At 40.1% G+C, this 19,414-nt stretch overlaps 1 protein-coding gene across 1 annotated transcript in view; it reads left to right on the plus strand.

The window, feature by feature from the left end:
- Positions 1-12,181: 12,181 nt before the first annotated feature.
- LYPLAL1 (lysophospholipase like 1) overlaps positions 12,182-19,414 on the plus strand; it is a 29,460-nt gene continuing 22,227 nt past the window's right edge. The window contains exons 1-2 of the mRNA XM_062210357.1: positions 12,182-12,305; positions 17,948-18,047. Coding sequence (XP_062066341.1) covers positions 12,212-12,305; positions 17,948-18,047 — 194 coding nt within the window. The 5' untranslated portion in view covers positions 12,182-12,211. The remainder of the gene's footprint in view (positions 12,306-17,947; positions 18,048-19,414) is intronic.

The following is a 19,414-nucleotide window of genomic DNA, read 5'->3' on the forward strand; positions in this document are numbered from 1 at the left end:
ATGAAGCCAAATAAGGCTGCTTTAAGTTTATTTTGCTAGTACATGAAGGTACTGATGTGGCCTCAGTGCCAGCCTGAGGGTTATGCAAGTCTTGACACATGGTTTTTTCTTCCCACCATGGCTGGGAGTATTTGGGAATATTTTTCAAAACTTGCTTGGGTTTTGTAAAGGCTTTTCTTCCACCTTAGCTTCCAAAGTAAAGCATTACTCAGATGAAGACTAAAAACTTGATTTTGTGTTGATGTATAAGTCTTTCACACAACATAAATGTGAGGAGCTTTATCTGAATTTATTTGTACTGTCTTACTCAAGATGGATCTTAAAAAAATGCTTGAAGTATCTCCTCCCTGTCTTGTTTGTCACATGTGAGGGTGTGTATGAAAGCAAAAAAGAAGCCAAGGATTAAGTTTGTTTATCTTAAAATTTTTAACTTGTAGTCAATCATTTTACTTTAATGTGCTATGTCATGTTACAGTAATTGTTTTATCTCATTTCCGACTGAACATACCAAACCTGTGAAATCAATTAAATTTTGTGTTTCTGAAATTTCTTTTCAGAAAACAAAACAAATAAAGTTTTGAAGCATTTATGGGAAAAAATAAGTCAAAATCCAACTATTTAAGTGGAGTTTGAGTTTGTATTATTCTCTATGGGCTTATACGTTTGAACATATTTTTTGTGTTAGTCTTGCAGGATCTAAAAATTCTTACATTGATTTAATCAAATCATTGCTTAATTAGCTAATTCCATATTGTTGCTCTCCTCTAATTACATAACTGTTAATATTTCTTTAGACTAGCCAAATAGGATACACTAGTTACCATTCCTGCAAACTGTTATTCCATATTATAGAAATCTTGTAACACACAGTTACAAGACAATAGTCTTTCTAAAAAAAAAAAAAAGAAATCCCTTCCCCCACCCAAAAGAAAAACTATAAATTTAAGCCAATATAAACTTGTCAGAGTTCTCCCTCTCAATTTCACACCAGGGCGTGGTGCTACACAGCTGGGGAGCTGAGCTAATAAGTGTTGAAAAATGAAAAATGCTGCTTTATGGCATCACATAAACTGGCAAAAAGAATACTTTTACCTCCACCCCATTTTTGACAAACAATTGCCAAAGTGTAGATGCTGTGAGAACAACACTTTATGGCATTAGACACAAGGGATGAACAGAATTGCCTTGTGGGATTTTCTTTCCATTGAATACTATACGTAACTAGAAGTGGCATAACATTTGTAAAATCTAATCTCTTTTGATTCCTTTTTGAACCTCAAAGGGGTCATTTCTAGAAAGGCTGTTGGAAACACTGCATAATGATCTATTTATCCAGTAGTGAACAAGATTATCCCTTTTACAAGGAGATTGAGCTTTCTCAAAAAAAAATATGAATACAGTAATGTGAGTGCACAATTTGAGTCTTTTGAGGAGCATCATGATCAACAAATATTTACTGAATAACTATACTAAAGTTCAAGGGATGATTCCAAGAGCTCTTGCATGATTTACATGCAATAATATAATCAGGACCCAGATGTTTTTCTTGGGCTGATTTATCTCCTAGAGGATGGTCATTCACTCACTCGTTCACTCAATAACTGACTAATCACTCATTCGACATTCTATCAGCCAATATTCATCACAAATTTACCATGTCCAAATAATACAGGCCTAGTAAATCACAGAGAAATGTACTATGATATAGGAGATTTCACATTTATCAGAGAAGAAATTTCTCTATTCAGAGGCTTCGAATAAATGTGATGGAATGAGAACAAAGTCAGTAAGAAAAGAGGCAACAGGTGCATTGTCAGCGCGCATTCCTACCCAAAGGGAAACACTGAACTTTAGTGAAAGGCCCTATTCCACAGCTTCCAGGTGCCTTTAGACTCCAGTGACTGGTAATCTCTGATTATAGTATTTACAGAACTGTGATCAGTTACTCAACATATGCCTTCTTTGATTTTTCATAGCTAGAAATGCATTTTCTCCTCCCTAAGCATCTGAAAAACTAATCTATAACCCTTGTGCAACAGTGATTATTATGCACCACATGTCATGGATATGTACATTTCTTATCTACCTATTAAATGTAAATTCCTTAAGGACTGGATGTATGCCTTATTTGTCTTCCATTTATCAACCATATTTAGCACAGTGCATTCAATAGGACATCCTATATCATTTGATTAAAAAATTTTTCAAAGGATTCAACCAATATATAATCAAATACTCATAGCATCATAGCATCAGGAAAACAATGATTGTAGTAGAAAAAATTTTAAAAATGTAGGCACTAATTGAGAAACCCAAAAAGTGTGACTTGCATTTGGGAGAAATAACATTAGGATAGTGCAAATCACATGCAAATTAGTAAATAATAGGAAGAAATAAGAGAATTCTGGTTACAGCATTTAAAATGTAGGATTGTATGAAGAACCACTGAAATGTGATCTTTCTCCATTTTTTGAATGGTTATCTGAATGTATTTGAGAGGAAAAATTAAAGATTTCAATTAGGTTAGCTGTATAATGTTACCATCTTTATGTGCCATAATTCATAATAAAATATATCACTAGAGTATTTTCCTTGTAGACAAATTTAATTTCTGTAAATGATTTCCAGGGACAAAGCTACTCTATTGTCTCCATTATTACTTGTAGTATTACATACATTAAATATCATGGAAATGATAAAGACAAAATGAATTTTAGATAGTTGTGGTGAGTTCTGAATATTTATTTAGCAGAGAGGTTGAAAATGCATCTTTTCTTTCATTATTCTGCTGCTGTACTCTAAAAGTTAAGAAAGCAAATCCAAGTCAAGGCAATTGTAACTGGCACTTTTTCAGTACTAAATTTAATGAAAAGTTTCTGCTGCTGATCCTAAGATAGTTACAATGCTCAGGTAACTGCTAACTAAATTTTTGTTGTCCAGTTGGACTTAGAAGATGAGTAACAGTGTGAAGGTCAGTTTAACCCAAGCTCCACATCATCTCTAGGAAGCTAACATTAAATCTTGATTTCACTCTGGAAGGAAAGATTAATCAATTACATTTTTTAAAGACACAGACTGTTCATATCTGCCAGCTGTGAAAACTGGACTATTTTGTGGCAAGACTGGATATTTGTGAGATAGCATTGTGGTGTAGTGGATAAAGCTGCCACCTGCGATCCAGACTTCTCATTAGAGCACAGGTTTAAGTCCCCACACCTCAGCTTCCAATGCAGCTGCTTGCTAGTGGCCTGGGAAAAGCAGTGGAGAATTATTTAAGTGCTTGGGCCCCTCCCACCCTTGTGGGAGACCTGGATGTGGTTCTTGGCTGCTGGCTGCTGGCTCCTGGCTCCTTGCTTTGGCCTGGCCCAACCTCAGCCTTTCTGGACATCTGGGGAGTGATCGCCATCTCTCCCTTTGTCTTTGTAACTCTGATTCTCAAGTGAATGGATAAATCTTAAAAAAAAAAAAAAGGTTAAAAAAGTGCTATCTGGGAACCTGATACCTGAATAGTCATTGATTTTGCTGCATTTACAATGAGATGTTCATCCCCTTGAATTTAGGTTATGTTCATCACAATACAACTTCACTGGGCTAGCCTGCTATCCATTCTTTTGGATATGTACACTTGCATGTATTTTTTTTTCTTTTTTTCTTTCTTTTTTTTTTTTTTTTTTTTTGACAGGCAGAGTAGACAGTGAGAGAGAGAGAGACAGAGAGAAAGGTCTTCCTTTTGCTGTTGGTTCACCCTCAAATGGCCGCCGCGGTGGGCGCGCTGCGGCTGGCGCACGCGCTGATCCGATGGCAGGAGCCAGGGGCTTATCCTGGTCTCCCATGGGGTGCAGAGCCCAAGCACTTGGGCCATCCTCCACTGCACTCCCTGGCCACAGCAGAGAGCTGGCCTGGAAGAGGGGCAACCGGGACAGGATCGGTGCCCCGACCGGGACTAGAACCCGGTGTGCCGGCGCCGCAAGGCGGAGGATTAGCCTAGTGAGCTGCGGCGCCGGCCTACTTGCATGTATTTTTAATCTCCCTAAAAGATATTCATTACTGAAGACTGATGTTTTCCATCATTTACAGAACAGTAAATTCTTGGAAAGCATTATAAACAAAAGGAATGACATTAATAAGCCTTTAGAGTATGCATTAAAGAGAACTTTACCAATATTCTTTATTTTCTTAATATGTATTTATGACCATTATGACTATTATGACTCTCACATAAGTGCAGGAGTCCGAGGATTTGGACTATCTTCCACTACTTTCCCAGGCCATAAGCAGAGAGCTGGATCGGAAGATGAGTAGCTGAAACAAGAACTGGCACCTATGAGGGATGCCGGCACTGCAGGTGGAGGCTTAATCTACTACACCATAGTGCCAGCCCCTGTCACAACTTTACATAAGATATTTTCCATATGTCAATGGAAAAACACAGATATATGGACACATATATCTGCAAATAGTTCACTACATAATAAGTTGCACATCCTTTTTTAAATTGCAAGTATTGACTTTGTATTTTCTGATTTCTTTTAAAAGGATCCTTTTAAACTCTTATTTTCCTGGCTTTTATAAGTCACCATGGAAATAACAGGGAGAGTAATTGTGTTAAAGTTAGTCACACAAGGAAGGAGGAGACTCATATTTCCTGCTATTTCTAGTACTAGTTACTAGTAGTTGGTTTACTATATTTAAGAGTTTGGAATCAAAATTGTATGAGTAGAATTAAATATCGAGGTGTAGTTATGAAAGTGGTGCATGCTGCATATTTAAATCATTTCATGAGCCTGGAATCACAGAACTTCAGAGCTCATCAAGTTCTATTCTCTTATTTCACAGCTGTAGAAACCAGTCCAATGAGACCAAATGGTCTGCCTCATGTCACATAGCTTTGTCACCCATGAAACTGGAACAGAAAGGCCATACTATCATTTTTTTTTTTTGACAGGCAGAGTTAGACAGTGAGAGAGAGAGACAGAGAGAAAGGTCTTCCTTCCGTTGGTTCACCACCAAAATGGCTGCTACGGCCGGCGCACTGCACTGATCTGAAGCCAGGAGCCAGGTGCTTCCTCCTGGTCTCCCATGCGGGTGCAGGGCCCAAGGACCTGGGCCATCCTCCACTGCACTCTCGGGCCACAGCAGAGAACTGGACTGGAAGAGGAGCAACTAAGACAGAATCCGGCGCCCTAACAGGGACTAGAACCCCGGGTGCCAGCGCCTCAGGCGGAGGATTAGCCTAGTGAGCCGCGGCGCCGGCCATACTATCATTTCAATATTTCAACATTCATATATGAGTATATGAATGTGTATACACATATATGTTCAATTTATCTATCTATTGACCTACATTGTGTGTGTGTGTGCTGTGTGTGTGTGTATATATATATGTATATATTTATATAGACACACAGAATCTTCTCATATAAATATGGCAAATACAGACTTTCAGGCTGTATTGATAAGGAAATTACTCTTTTTACTTTATTTTTTTGTTCCCTTCATTTCATTGGAGAGTTTGAAGACTGAGCCTCCCCTGTCCGCAAGGAAAAGGGACCTGGCTAGGCATTATTACCAATTCTTGCTATGTATTGAAAAGCTATCAAGATCTATTAGAGGAGAATGAAATAATAGGTTCTAGGTTACACAGACAAGTATGCATATCTATGGAAGGATTCCCAATATTACTATGAAGATGTAGAGGAAGTTGAATAAGAAGGGTTTCAGAAAGTAGCTTGAGAATTTGAGAACTGGTGATGGGAGATGTTCAAATGGGACACAACCCCTTTCCTAGGGAACATTGCTCCTAGAGAACATTGTTGAGGTGCCCAGGCATGTGCACGATCATCCAGCCTGTGCACAGGAATGGAACTTTTCCAAGGCCCACACATTTCTCTAGCAAAGATCAGCAGACTGATAACCTATCCATGCTCCAAGGCTGTGTTTTGTCTGTGTTTGAATAACTCTGGTATTCCTTTTCTCTATAGCCTATGTTGTCTCAGTCTATCTCACAATGTTCCAAGTGACCCATTTGCTCAAAAAGAATGGTAGAATGCAAATCCAGCACCAGCTGTGAGGTGGAGTGGAGGAACTTGCCCCATCTGTATCTTTTTTTTTTTTTTTTTTTTTGACAGGCGGAGTGGACAGTGAGAGAGAGACAGAGAGAAAGGTCTTCCTTTTGCCGTTGGTTCACCCTCCAATGGCCGCCGCGTTAGGCGCGCTGCGGCCGGCGCACCGCGCTGATCTGATGGCAGGAGCCAGGGGCTTCTCCTGGTCTCCCACAGGGTGCAGGGTCCTAGCACTTGGGCCATCCTCCACTGCACGCCCTGGCCACAGCAGAGAGCTGGCCTGGAAGAGGGGCAATCGGGACAGAATCCGGTGCCCCGACTAGGACTAGAACCCGGTGTGCCGGCACCGCAAGGCGGAGGATTAGCCTAGTGAGCCGCGGCGCCAGCCTTCCATCTGTATCTTAAAGAACCAAATTGAAATGTTTAAGGACTCTAGAACTCAGGCAATGAATAAATATGATGATCTCATTTCTAACAAATTTACTGTTTCATAAAAATAACTTTTTTTCTCCCTAGTTTTTCCTGTCATAAATGGTTAGGGGGAATGGACACACACAAACACATACACACACACACAAACTCACCTCATTCATATATAAAAATGTTTAATGGGGCTGGCACTGTGGCGTAGCCACTCCCTGGGATGCCGGCATCATATATGGGTGCCAGTTCATGTCCTGGCTGTTCCTTTTCCTATCTAGCTCCTTGCTAATGGTCTGGGAAAAGCAATGGAAGATGGCCCAAGTGTTTGGGCCCTCCCATGGGCCCCTTCCACCCACATGCAAGACCCAGGTGAATCTCCTGGCTTCAGCCTGGTTCAGCCTAGGCCATTGTCACTCTTTCGAATAAATAAACATTTAAAAAAATGCTTAGGGGCTGGTGTCATGGTGTAGTCATGCAATACCAGCATCCCATACGAGAACCAGTTTGAGTTCCAGCTGCTCCACTACCAATCCAGATCACTGTTAATATACCTGGGAAAGCAACAAAAGCTGGCCCAAGTACTGGAGGACTTGCCATTCACGTGGGAGACCTGGATGGAGTTCCAGGGTCCTGGCTTCAGCCTCTCCATCCCAGCTTTGGGGCCATTTGGGGAGTGAATCAGCAGATGGAAGATTTGTGTCTCCCTTGTTCTATGTAACTGTCTTTCAAATAAACACAGTAAATCTTTTTTAAAAATGTTAAAAGTTACCCAAAGCTGAGACATTTTGTACAACAAGTATGTAGTGTTTATGCACATGTCTCTTTAAATAATACAAGGCAAAAAGTAACCAAAGGAGAAAATACAATTTGACTCTCAAGACAGAGGAAAACAACAAATGCATAGCTGTGTACTATCTGTATGATTCATACAACCTCCTTTAACTGCTATTTGAAAATACAAACTAAACTATTCTAAATTGCTAACCTTTCAACTTTTTTTTTTTAATCTACAAGTATGGCTTAAAGGATGTCTAAACACATATTGGAAAGGCAGATTAAGCTCTGATTTTGCCATTTTTACCTTTAAATCCCCAAAGATATGGGAATCCTGCAAAATTAGGTTTTTTTTATGCTTTTGCTTTGTTTGCTTTCCTGACTTTTAAGTTTAGAACTGAAGTTACCAAAAGGAGGTACATAAATAGTGGGCAAATAATTTAGCTGAAAGCAAACAAATAGCAAAAAAAAAAAAAAAAAGATATTCTATAAACAATAAAAGAATGTCTGAATAAAAATCATCCAGGTATAATTTTCCCCAAGTTCAATAGGGCAATAGATACACCACTAAAGAAGCAAACAGCCACCCTGAAACTTAATTACATTTCAAAGTGATACAGGTACATGAAAGGAACAAAACATTTTTGTTCAACAGTTTGCCTACCAGATGGCATCTCTAAAAGTAGTCATCTTAACCTTTTGTTTGTTCTACAAGTAAATAAAGATGAAAGCAATAGCAACAATGGCAAAGCATTTAAATCACTGGAAATAAAAGAGCACTTTGATTAGGTTCAGGAGAACCTGGCTCATTCTAATAACAATCCTGAATCTGGAAAGGCTCAGGTTCAAGGTGAAACTCAGAATCCCAACCTTCAGGTGTTTACCAATGCTCTTCCACCTGTTTACACTTGATGCTAGCACCATGAGACTTGGGAAAAGCCTGAAGAAACACAGAACTCCTAAATGATCGAGACTGGAAAGGATCCACGCACCCCACCGCCCCAAAAGGACTACTGCCCCACAGCCAGAAGGCTGGTTCAAAATAAAATAGTTGGGGGCCGGTGCTGTAGCGCAGTGGGTTAAAGACCTGGCCTGAGGCCGGCGCCGCGGCTCACTAGGCTAATCCTCCGCCTTGCGGTGCCGGCACACCGGGTTCTAGTCCTGGTAGGGGCACCGGATTCTGTCCCGGTTGCTCCTCTTCCAGGCCAGCTCTCTGCTGTGGCCAGGGCGTGCAGTGGAGGATGGCCCAAGTGCTTGGGTCCTGCACCCCATGGGAGACCAGGATAAGCCCCTGGCTCCTGCCATCAGATCAGCGCGGTGCGCCAGCCGCAGCGCGCCTAACGCGGCGGCCATTGGAGGGTGAACCAACGGCAAAAGGAAGACCTTTCTCTCTGTCTCTCTCTCTCACTATCCACTCTGCCTGTCAAAAAAAAAAAAAAAAAAAAAAAAAAAAGACCTGGCCTGAGGCGACAACATTCTTACATGGATGCTGGTTCTAGTCCTGGCTGCTCATCTTCTGATCCAGCTCTTTGCTATGGCCTGGGATAGTAGTGGAGGATGGCCCAAGTCCTTGGGCCCCTGCACCCACGTGGGAGACCCAGAGGAAGTTCCTGGCTCCAGGCTTCAGATCGGCACAGCTCCGGCTGTTGCGGCCATCTGAGGAGTGGACCAGTGGATGGAGGACCACTCTCTCTCTCTGTCTCTACCTCTCTCTGTAACTCTGTCTTTCAAATAAAAAAAAAAGTTTTAAAAAATAAAATATTTGGGACATGCCTTGGGCTTATTTGTGTGGGCCTGACTATGGAGTCAGGTCCAACATGTGAGTCTAGGTTCTACAGTAACCAGAAGGATGACTTTAAGCCCACTTCTTCACCTCTCTGAGCCTCATGGGCAAAAGCAGATAATGATAGAGTTTTATGGGAATTTACACACCATAAATAATCCATGATGATAGCTGCTTATCAGTATTATTAACAATAATCACAACTATTAAATCATTGTGTTCCCAAAAACAGTAAATTGAGTTCTTAGAACTGAAAACCTTCCTTGACACATTTTCCATGGCCTCTCCTAGTAGTACTGTCCTCTTCTCAACCTGGATCCTGAAAGGTATCTAGAATTCATTTGGAGAAGGTAGTTCTAGAGATAGAAGCATTTTTTTAAGAGTTGACTGTTTGAGTTCAGCTTATCCTGTCCTCTTCAATTATTTCACTTTAAGTACTCTGAGCTGCATATCTATGGGCTTTAGGGAAATGATTGAATTTATTTTTGATCTGGTTAACTAATGGCATGTAGACTCATTCCCATTGACAGCATTGGTGTAACACTGTAATAGCAAAGAGCTTATCTTGGCAACTAACCATAAATTGTGAGCAGTTTTATCCCTTGAGAGTAAAGTGATTACCTTGAACAAATGAAAGATGAGTTGTGATTGCTTAAATATCATGCAGACTACTTTGAATGGATGTTTGGTATTTAATGGCACTTCAAGTTCTACTGGGTTATTTTTTTTAATTTCACATTGAAAACAGCCATCAACTGGGGCTACAGCATTTGGTATTAAAAGGTATCTATGCTTACGCCTTTATAGGATGTAATTCCATTTTTTTGTTGTTTATTTTAAATTGTGGTGAAATACACATAACCTTAAGTTTATCATTGTAACCATTCTTTTTTTTTTTAACTTTTATTTAATGAATATAAATTTCCAAAGTATAGCCCATGGGTTACAATGGCTTCCCCCCTCCCATAACTTCCCTCCCGCCCGCAATCCTCCCCCTTCCCGCTCCCTTTCCCCTTCCATTCATGTAAAGATTCATTTTCAATTCTCTTTGTATACAGAAGATCAGTTTAGTATATATTAGGTAAAGATTTCAACATTTTGCCCATATAACCATTGTATATAACCATTGCCCATATAACCATTGCCCATTGTAACCATTCTTAAGCATAAAGTTCAGTGCCATTTAGTATGTCACTACTATCAACTTTCAGAATTTTTTTCATTATTCTAGACAGACTCTGTATCCATTTAACAATAACTTCCCATTATCTGTCTCCTCTTAGCTCCTGATAACCACTATGCTATATTCGATCTCTATGATTCTGCCCAAATTAGACATAGTGCTTCACATAAATATAATTATAAAATATTTTTCCTCTGTTTCCATTTTATTTCTCTGGTGTGATATTTTCTAGTTTCATCCATGTTGTAGCATGCATAGGAATTCTTTTATTTTAAAGGCTGAATGATATTCCATTGTATGGATTCCACTTTTTGTTTGTGCATTTATTTGTAGGTTAATGTTTAGGTTATTCCTACTTTTTGGTTACAGTGAACAATTCTCCTATGAATATCTGATGAGCAAGTATCAGTTTGAGTCTCTATTTTCATTCATTTTGGGCATACTTCCAAGAGGAATTGCTGGATGAGACAGAAATTCTAGAAGAAACACCAAACTATTTCCACAGCTGCTCTATTATTTTACATCTTAATCAATAATGCACAAGAGTTCCAGTTTCTACATTTCTTCACCAACATCTATTTTCTGCTCTTTTGATAATAGCCATCCTAATGAATGTGGAGTGGTATGTCATGAAAATAAATCTGCTTTGGGGCTGGTGTTGTGGTACAGTGGGTTAAGTTGCAGCCTGTGATTGTGACGTCAGTTAGGAGCAATAGTTCAAGTCCCAGCTGCTCCATTTCCAATTCAGCTCCCTGTTAATGCATCTGTGAAAGCAGCGGAGGGTGGCCCAAGTATTCAGGACCCTGTCACCCACATAGAAGACATGAATGCAGTTCCAGGCTTCTGGCTTCAGCCTGGCCCAGCCCTGGCCTTTAAGATCATTTGGGGAGTGAACCAGTAGTTGGAAGATCTCTCGCTCTCTCTCTCACTTACTCTGCCTTTCAAATCAATTTTTAAAATAAAATAGATTTTTGAAATTTGTTGAATACAGGGGCTGGAGCCGTAGCCCACTTGGTTAATCCTCCATCTGCGGCGCTGGCATCCCATATGGGCGCCGGGTTCTAGTCCAGGTTTCTCCTCTTCCAGCTCCAGTTCAGCTCTCTGCTGTGGCCCGGGAGGGCAGTGGAGGATGGCCCAAGTGCTTGGGCCCCTGCACCCGCATGGGAGACCAGGAGGAAGCACCTGGCTCCTGGCTTCGGATCGGCGCAGCGCACCAGCCTCAGCAGCCATTTGGGGGGTGAACCAACGGATGGAAGACATTTCTCTCTGCCTCTCTTTTCTCACTGTCTAACTCTGCCTGTCAAATTTAAAAAAAAATTTTTTTTGAATACAGAGGAAATACTTTTATTTATTTATTAAATATTTATTTTCTTGAAAGCCAGAGCAACAGAAATGGAGAGAGAAAGAGACAGAATCTTCCATTTTCTGGGTTCATTCCCAGACAGAAACTCCAATCTAGGTCTCCCATGTGGGTAGCAGGAACCCAAGTACTTGGGCCATCATCCACTGCCTTCTCTGGGACATTAGCAGGAAACTGAATTGGTAGTGGAGCAGCTGGGACTCAATCCAGCAGACACAGCAGGTGTTGGCTTAACTGGCTGTGCCACAATTCCGGCCTTCAATTATTTTCATTTTATGGCTGCCTTACCCTACATATAAAAACCTGCAAACATCCTGTGCAAGTCCTAAAGTGGAAGGTAAAATATAATCATCCTGTCAAAATTTTAAACAGAGTAACACCAATATTTCTACAAATAAGGCTTAGAGTTTTAGCATTGCAGTTCAAATTCCACAGCTAATGCTCACGACATAAATATATTCATTCATCTATTTGCAGCTGACACCATTCTCAGCAAAACCAAAGTCCCAGTACACCTAGAATGACCTCCTGCTTGACCCCAAATTGTCAGAGGCAGGCCTGCGCGAGATGCCGCGCTGCGCATGCGCGCTCCTTCACGCCGTTTGCGAGCCTGCGTGTTCTCGGCAATGGCGGCTGCGTCCGGTTCAGTTGGCCTTCCGCGGTGTCTGGTGTCGCCGGCTGGGAGGCACAGCGCCTCTCTGATCTTCCTGCACGGTTCAGGTGGATTGCAGTTTTCCATCGTGGTTTTCTGCAGCTTAGGCAGTCTCCTGCCGCGGGTTGGCACCATTTTCGTTCCGGTGGAGGCGGCTCCGGGAGCGGGTGGCTCTCCGCTCTGCAGCCCGGGGCCGCGGACGCTCCGGCAGGATCACTCAGTTGCCCCGATCTTCCTGTCTTCTTCTTTCTACACTTCGCTTCCGCTCTGTGCCCCCGCGGCGCTCAGCCAGCTCTCCATCCGCAATGTCCTTTCCCGTGCCATCCTTAGCACCCCCGTCCCAGCTCCCCGCGCTCGAACTGCGAGTTAGGAAGGTGAGTGGTCTGCTGGAGGAGAGTGACTTATTCAGGACTTTCCAGCGCCAGCTACTAGGGAGTTTTCCGCCGCTGTGGGTTTTTTCCACTGCTCGCTTGCGCCGGCCTCCAGGCGCACGTGGACCATCGCAGTCAGGATTCACTGAGCCACTGCGAGTGTTAGCGGAGCATCTACTTGCCCCGTGCCTTTGTCTTGCCCACCCACACACCCCTCGCTTTCTCTCTGACATCAAGCCTGCGCGGCACAGCACCAGGTCGGCTCTGGATTCTCGGGGCGGGTATTCCGCCTTCCCTAACTTGATTTTGTATGGCGTTTCTTACTCTCATCCTAATTACTTAGGTCATTTTACCCCCAATGCATTGTCAGTCCTCCACAGTAAGACTCTTGTTTTATTCCTTACATTCCCAGTGCTTGGCCCAGGGTAAGCTCCCAGGAGGTGTTTTTTGTTTGGTTTTTCTTCTTTATTTTTTTTCTTTTTCTTTCTTTTCTTTCTTTCTTTTTCTTTTCTTTTCTTTTTTTTTTAAGAAATGAAATGCTGCTGTCCTCAGGGGGCCTACCTGCATTTAAAAACCAAAACAATTAGTTTGAGGCAGCAGTGCTTGGGAGATCACAAGAAGGTGCAAGGTTCATGGCCAAGTGAACTGTAATAAACAATCGGGGTTCCACGTTTTTAGCGATGAAGACTCCTCGGATTTTTCAGATAGTGATCTTTGATCTGAGACCCATAGGGGCTGATGATTGGGTAATGGAGGGGATTGGAAAGGTGCAGGGCAGAGAACTGGATGTGAGCAGTTGCCAGAGTTTTGAAAATGGGGCCAGATGGGTGCAGCAGTTTGCCCAGGTCACTTGGCTATTACTGTGAGTAGTGGTGGAGAAATTGGGGACTTAAATCTTAATCTTTCTTTGACTCCAAAATTAGTACTCCGGTAGGATAAGGTGACAAATTAGGGGAGAAAAAGGCCAGTGTGTTTAAAGGAAAAGCCTCTTCTGATGAAATATATTTGGAAGGAGAAGTGTCCAGAATTGTCAGCGATGCTTGCATCTGCTGGAGATTGGTAGCACTGTTTAGCTAGGACCATAGGATGTACACTTGTAAGTGTCCAGAATTTCCTGAATACTGTAAATACAGCTAATTAATAAATAAGTTAATTCTCACTTCTTAGAAATAATGCCCAGTATTTTTAACAAGAACTCATACATTTTGTTCTTTTTCCCCTGGACCACTTTATTTAAAATAAGGATCCATACTCTTCAGTGTTAAATTACTGATAATTTCATAGCCTGTAATGACATATCTCTGAAACCCAGAGTCATACATTATATATAAATATTTCCCTTTGTACTTTGGACAAAGAATTTATCCAAATAATTTTGCCAAGTATGGAAGTACAATGTGGTTTCCATATATTTCAATCTTTACTGAAGTAAATGAGGCTCTTATTGGGAATAGGTCTTTATTATTCAAGGTAGAGGCTAATGATTTTATTTCAGATTTGATGATATGTGTGGTTAGAGGAAATGTTTGGCTTTTGGTTAATCCAAAGAGGAGCAAACCAAGTTTAAGAATTTTATCATACTATTGGACTAAACTGCCTAAAAGTGAACATTGTGAATGGATGGATAGTTGTTTTTTTGTAACATTAGTATTTTCAAGACTGGAAAAGTATGTTTAGGAACATTCTATTTTTTAAAGAAATCTTAAAAGCTTAAGATCTCTTCTAGGATGTAACAGCCCCTAAAAAATATATGGGGGTATAAATTATAGAAAGCCAGCTTCATTTGAGCCTTTCCTTATAGAAATACTAAAGGAATAACTTATTTGGCCCACGCCACAGCTCACTTGGCTAATCCTCCGCCTGTGGCGCTGGCACACTGGGTTCTAGTCCCGGTCGGGGCGCCAGATTTGTCCCAGTTGCCCCTCTTCCAGGCCAGCTCTCTGCTGTGGCCCGGGAGTGCAGTGGAGGATGGCCCAAGTGCTTGGGCCCTGCACCCACCTGGGAGATTAGGAGGAAGCACCTGGCTCCTGGCTTTGGACTGTCGCAGTGCTCCGGCCGTAGCGGCCATTTAGGGGCTGAACCAACAGAAAAAGGAATAGCTTTCTCTCTCTCTCTCTCTCTCTCTCTGTCTAACTCTGCCTGTCAAAATTAAAAAAAAAAAAAAAAAAAGAAAAAAAGAAAAGAAAGAAAAAGAAATAACTTATTATAGGAAGATGAAAATAAATGATAGTTCAATTAGCTTTTTCAGTCTCAGATTAATTTATGCTGTTTTTTGTTCCCGTAGGTCACTATGGTTCTTGTTTCAATGGCAGTCAAAATACGTATCACCTCAAATGTCTGTGTTCTAGTCTAAATTATAAGGATCACATAGGCCAAACCCTATGTGTCTAACTTATGGCTTTTTCCCCCCATACAATATGTCTCAATGAGTTGATTTAGTTCCCTTGTAAAGTCACTGCTAAAGTTGCTAAATTTAGCAGACTTTTAATTGTTTTCTTCCTACCGCTATTTTTTCCTTCTGTTTTTTTGTTTTTGTTTTTGTTTTTTTTTCAAACTCATCCTCCTCCTCTACTTGGCCATTAACAATGAGGTTCCTCAAAATTTAGATTTAGGTCTACTCTTCCTACTCTACATTTTTCTCCCCAGCCTAAACTGCATGTAAACCTGAGGAGTCTTTCTGATACTGTTGACACAAATGTGTCTCTTCATTGTAGGCCTCCTTTGAGCTCTAGATCTGTTTATCCAACTGCCTGATAGACATTCATTCTTTTTTTTTCAAAAAAATTTTTTTAAATTTTTTATTTGACAGAGTTAGACAGTGAGAGAGAGAGAAGGGTCTTCCTTCCATTGGTTCACCCCCCAAATGGCCGCTACGGCAGGTGCTGCGCTGATCTGAAGCCAGAAGCCAGGTGCTTCTTCCTTGGGCTCCCATGCGGGTGCAGAGGCCCAAGCATTTGGACCATCCTCCACTGCACTCCTGGGCCACAGCAGAGAGCTGGACTGGAAGAGGAGCAACTGGGACTAGTACCCAGCGCCCATATGGGATGCCAGTGCCACAGGCGGAGGATTAACCTAGAGAGCCAGGGCGTCGGCCCCTAGACATTCATTCTTTAACCCATTCATTTAAGAAATACATCATGTGACCACCCATGCACATGGCACTGTTCTACAGCACAGACCACTGAACAAAACAAACAAAAGTCTGCGCTCTCATGAAGCTTATAATCTAATAGAGGAAATAAATAATAATAGTAGATATAATGAGTTCAATGAGAAAAAAACTTGGATAAGGGGGACAGAAAGTATGAGGGTGTTATGGTTTTAAATAGGGTGATCAGAATATACCTCAATATGATGATAACAGTGAAGCAGCTAGACTTGAGTGCATGTAATCATGTGGATGTTGGGTTTGATGATTCCAGTCAAGGAAAAAGTTGAGACAAAGGCCCTATGATGCATTCCTGACACATTCAGGGGAAAGTAGTAAGGCTAGTGTGCCTGCAGTCAGGAGAGCAAAAGATGGTATTCTAGATGGTATTGGCATCTGTGTTGTGTGATGTGGGGTTCATCATGCTTTTTCTTTAACGGATCAAATAGTGTTTCAGGCTTTGTGGGCCACATCAGGTCTTTTTCCCCTCTTCTTTTTTGTGGCATAATTAAAATGCAAAATCCATAATTAGCTTATATTCCTTGAAGATATTGGCTGTATTTGTGTCCTTCCCTCTGGCTGGCCATGCTTTGTTCAACCAACTCCTGGTATAAGACCTTGTGTCTATTACATTGTATATTCTTGTTGCTTAATGTATTTCCTGCCTTGGTGTATAATACTATTGTTCAACCAGGTGCTCTGACCAAAATCATAAAGGTCATTCTTGAAATCTTTTACCATTGCCCCCTTATATATTAGCAGTCCCTATTAATTTTACCTCCTAAATATCTCCATTATCAGTTTCTGTGTATACTGCTATCCCCTTAGTCTATGTGTCAGTCACCTAAATGGTAGTGTTGTAACTTAACTCCCCACATCTATATTTGTCTCCCTAAAATTACCAGAGTGATCCTTTAGAATCATGCCACCTTTTTGTAAAAGGTACTCACGACTTCCCCATGTTCTTGGGATTTGTCAGGTTCTTAGTTTTTCCAACCTCATCTTACAGTCAGCATTCCTCTGATTCTCTGCTTTTCAGTTCTCAGATGTCACACTTATGTCTCCTGTCTAGGGTCTTAAACACTTGCCTCTTCACTGTCTGAGATGCTTTTTCTGTCTGCACTTCACTTCTCACCTTCCTGCAGATTTTAGTTCAGACCATGCAACAACCATATATCAAGATACCTAGTTTGTATCAGTCCTATTCCTAGCAGTAGATGAACAAATAACTCAATGGATAAAACAAAATGAACCTTGCTGTGTGGAGCAGATTTTCTAGTGAAGTGATCCCTGACTAATTAGGTCAATTCTGAACATAGTAAACTCTGCACCCAATGTTTCATATTGACAGTGGTTACATTTATAATTTGTATTGATTTTTGTGATTATTTGACTGATGGCTATGCCTCATAATAAGATACACATTTAGTGGGAGTATGGACTCTATCCACTCCTCACCTCCCTAGCTGCCCCCACCCCGGCACATCACTGCCTCTCAGGTAGTATCTGGTGGAATTGATTTCTAATGATTGAGTAAAAAATCAAGATGTGAACTCTAAAATTTCCTCTTCTACATAAAATGGGGCTATATTTCCTTCCCCTTTTTGAGTGCATATACACATATAGTAATCCTTGCATGAATTTTGGTTATTTTAAACCATGGAGTATATAATCATTGTTTCAGATCATGTTATCAGTGTTAAATTCTAACTCATTCAAGTTAAAAATAAAAGACTTAATATCCTTTTGGAAAGGTTGTTCCTGTTTGAAACCAAGAAAATTGTATTAAGTTGCTCCAACTAATAAATTCAGTATGATCACTTTGGAACTTAGTTCTTTTTTAGAGTAAGCTAAGACATGATAGTGTTAAAAATCAGAGATACAAAAATTTATTTTAAAAAAAATCAATTTTATTCCTGCTATACCCATTAAGTAAATGAGTAAACCTAAAACTCAAGCTTAAACAAGTCCTTTAAGGTGTTCAGTGGTAGAGCAAGGAATAAAATAATCCAAGTTATTGCAAGCTATTAATGTCTGATCAGTTCATATCAGTGTCTATTCAGTTATGTTTATGTATAAATATTTTCTTATCTCTTACTCCAGCCTCTGTGTGACATTACAGTTATAGACTGCTTTTAATGTATTATATTAATAAAATGGTTATTTTACTTTAGACTTTGTCATTCAACAGGTGATTCTGGACTAGGACTGAGAACATGGATCAAACAAGTTTTAAATCAAGATTTAACATTCCAGCACATAAAAATTATTTATCCAACAGCTCCTAGCAGGTATGTAGTAATTTATCTCACTGCTCAGTATGACTCTGTGGCATAAAATGTATATAAATAGATGCCAACTAAAGGGTCTTTAAGCTTACTTCTTAAATTAGGATACATTTTTTTCCAGAACATGTTCTTTATTTTGCAGTTGTACTTTTGGGAGTTTTGTCAGGTGAGTAATTCCCTTCTCTAAAACACTTCCAAAGCTGTGAATTGAAACTGACCGAGATGTACCTACTGGACTATATGTCCTCTAGCATTTCAGATTGCCATCTTTCAGACTCCTCTCTTTCCCTAATTCACCCTACAAGGAAACTCAAGAACTTAAGTGAGTCTAATCTTTGTAATGATTTAGCCACGGTAGAGTTTATAATCTCTGGAGAAGCGTTTTATAACATTTTTTCTGCCTTCAGAAAGATTATTTGGAAGTAATGTTATGCTTTTTGAGTTGGTAAAACAAAATAGGAATATGAAATTGACTACCTAGTAAATCATTAGGTTAGATAACCTGTTGTTTGACACAGTTCACAATAATAGTGTTGAAGTCAGGCTTCTTTTTATAAATATGAAATTAGTCTGCATAGTTTTTTATTCTGAATATTTGCTTTTAACATGTTTGCAAATTTTTTGTGTGTATGAAATATTGTACCCAATCTGATTTTTCATTGTTTATTCTTGATCTGAACTTATTAAGTCCACTTGTGTACTTATGCAAATACTTGGCTTGATTTTTTTCATTAATTTAGTATTAATTAGTAATAGAACCAGTATTTCAAGAACATTTTTGTATTTACTAATAAGGCTTCATTTACCTCAGCTGATAGAAATGGAAGAGCTGGAACACATAAATGATGAGTCAAGATTCAAAAAAGTTATTTTAGTATAATTAACTTTGGTCATACAGATAAAAGACCTGCTGACCAAGAGGTTATTTTTTGTTATATAAGTTGAACACCTTTGAAAATGTCAGAAGTGCTTGTCACTTGTTTTTAGGATGGGCAAATTTAGGAAGGAAAAAGGTAATGGTATTTATGTGGATATAAGAAAGATAAATGCATTCCAGCTTAAATATAAATGCAGTTTGATGATTTGTAGGGAAGACATTTCAAAACATGATTATGGGATTTAATACTTTTCATCATTTTTTCATATTTTATCACCAATTGCAATAAGAATTCTTGACTAATGTTTTTCAAACCTTAGGCTGGAAGTATTTGAGTCCAAAAGTCTCCATATGCACTAAGCATTATTTGTGGATGCTTTTGTGATTTAGTATAGTATCACTGAAATAATGCACTGAATTCATAGTAACTTTCTGTTATATGTTTTCATAACTAGTAGCTATTTGGACAGATCATCATTGTTTTAGACCACAA

This window comes from Lepus europaeus, chromosome 14, assembly GCF_033115175.1.
Source record: "Lepus europaeus isolate LE1 chromosome 14, mLepTim1.pri, whole genome shotgun sequence".
NCBI classification, from domain to species: Eukaryota; Metazoa; Chordata; class Mammalia; order Lagomorpha; family Leporidae; genus Lepus; species Lepus europaeus.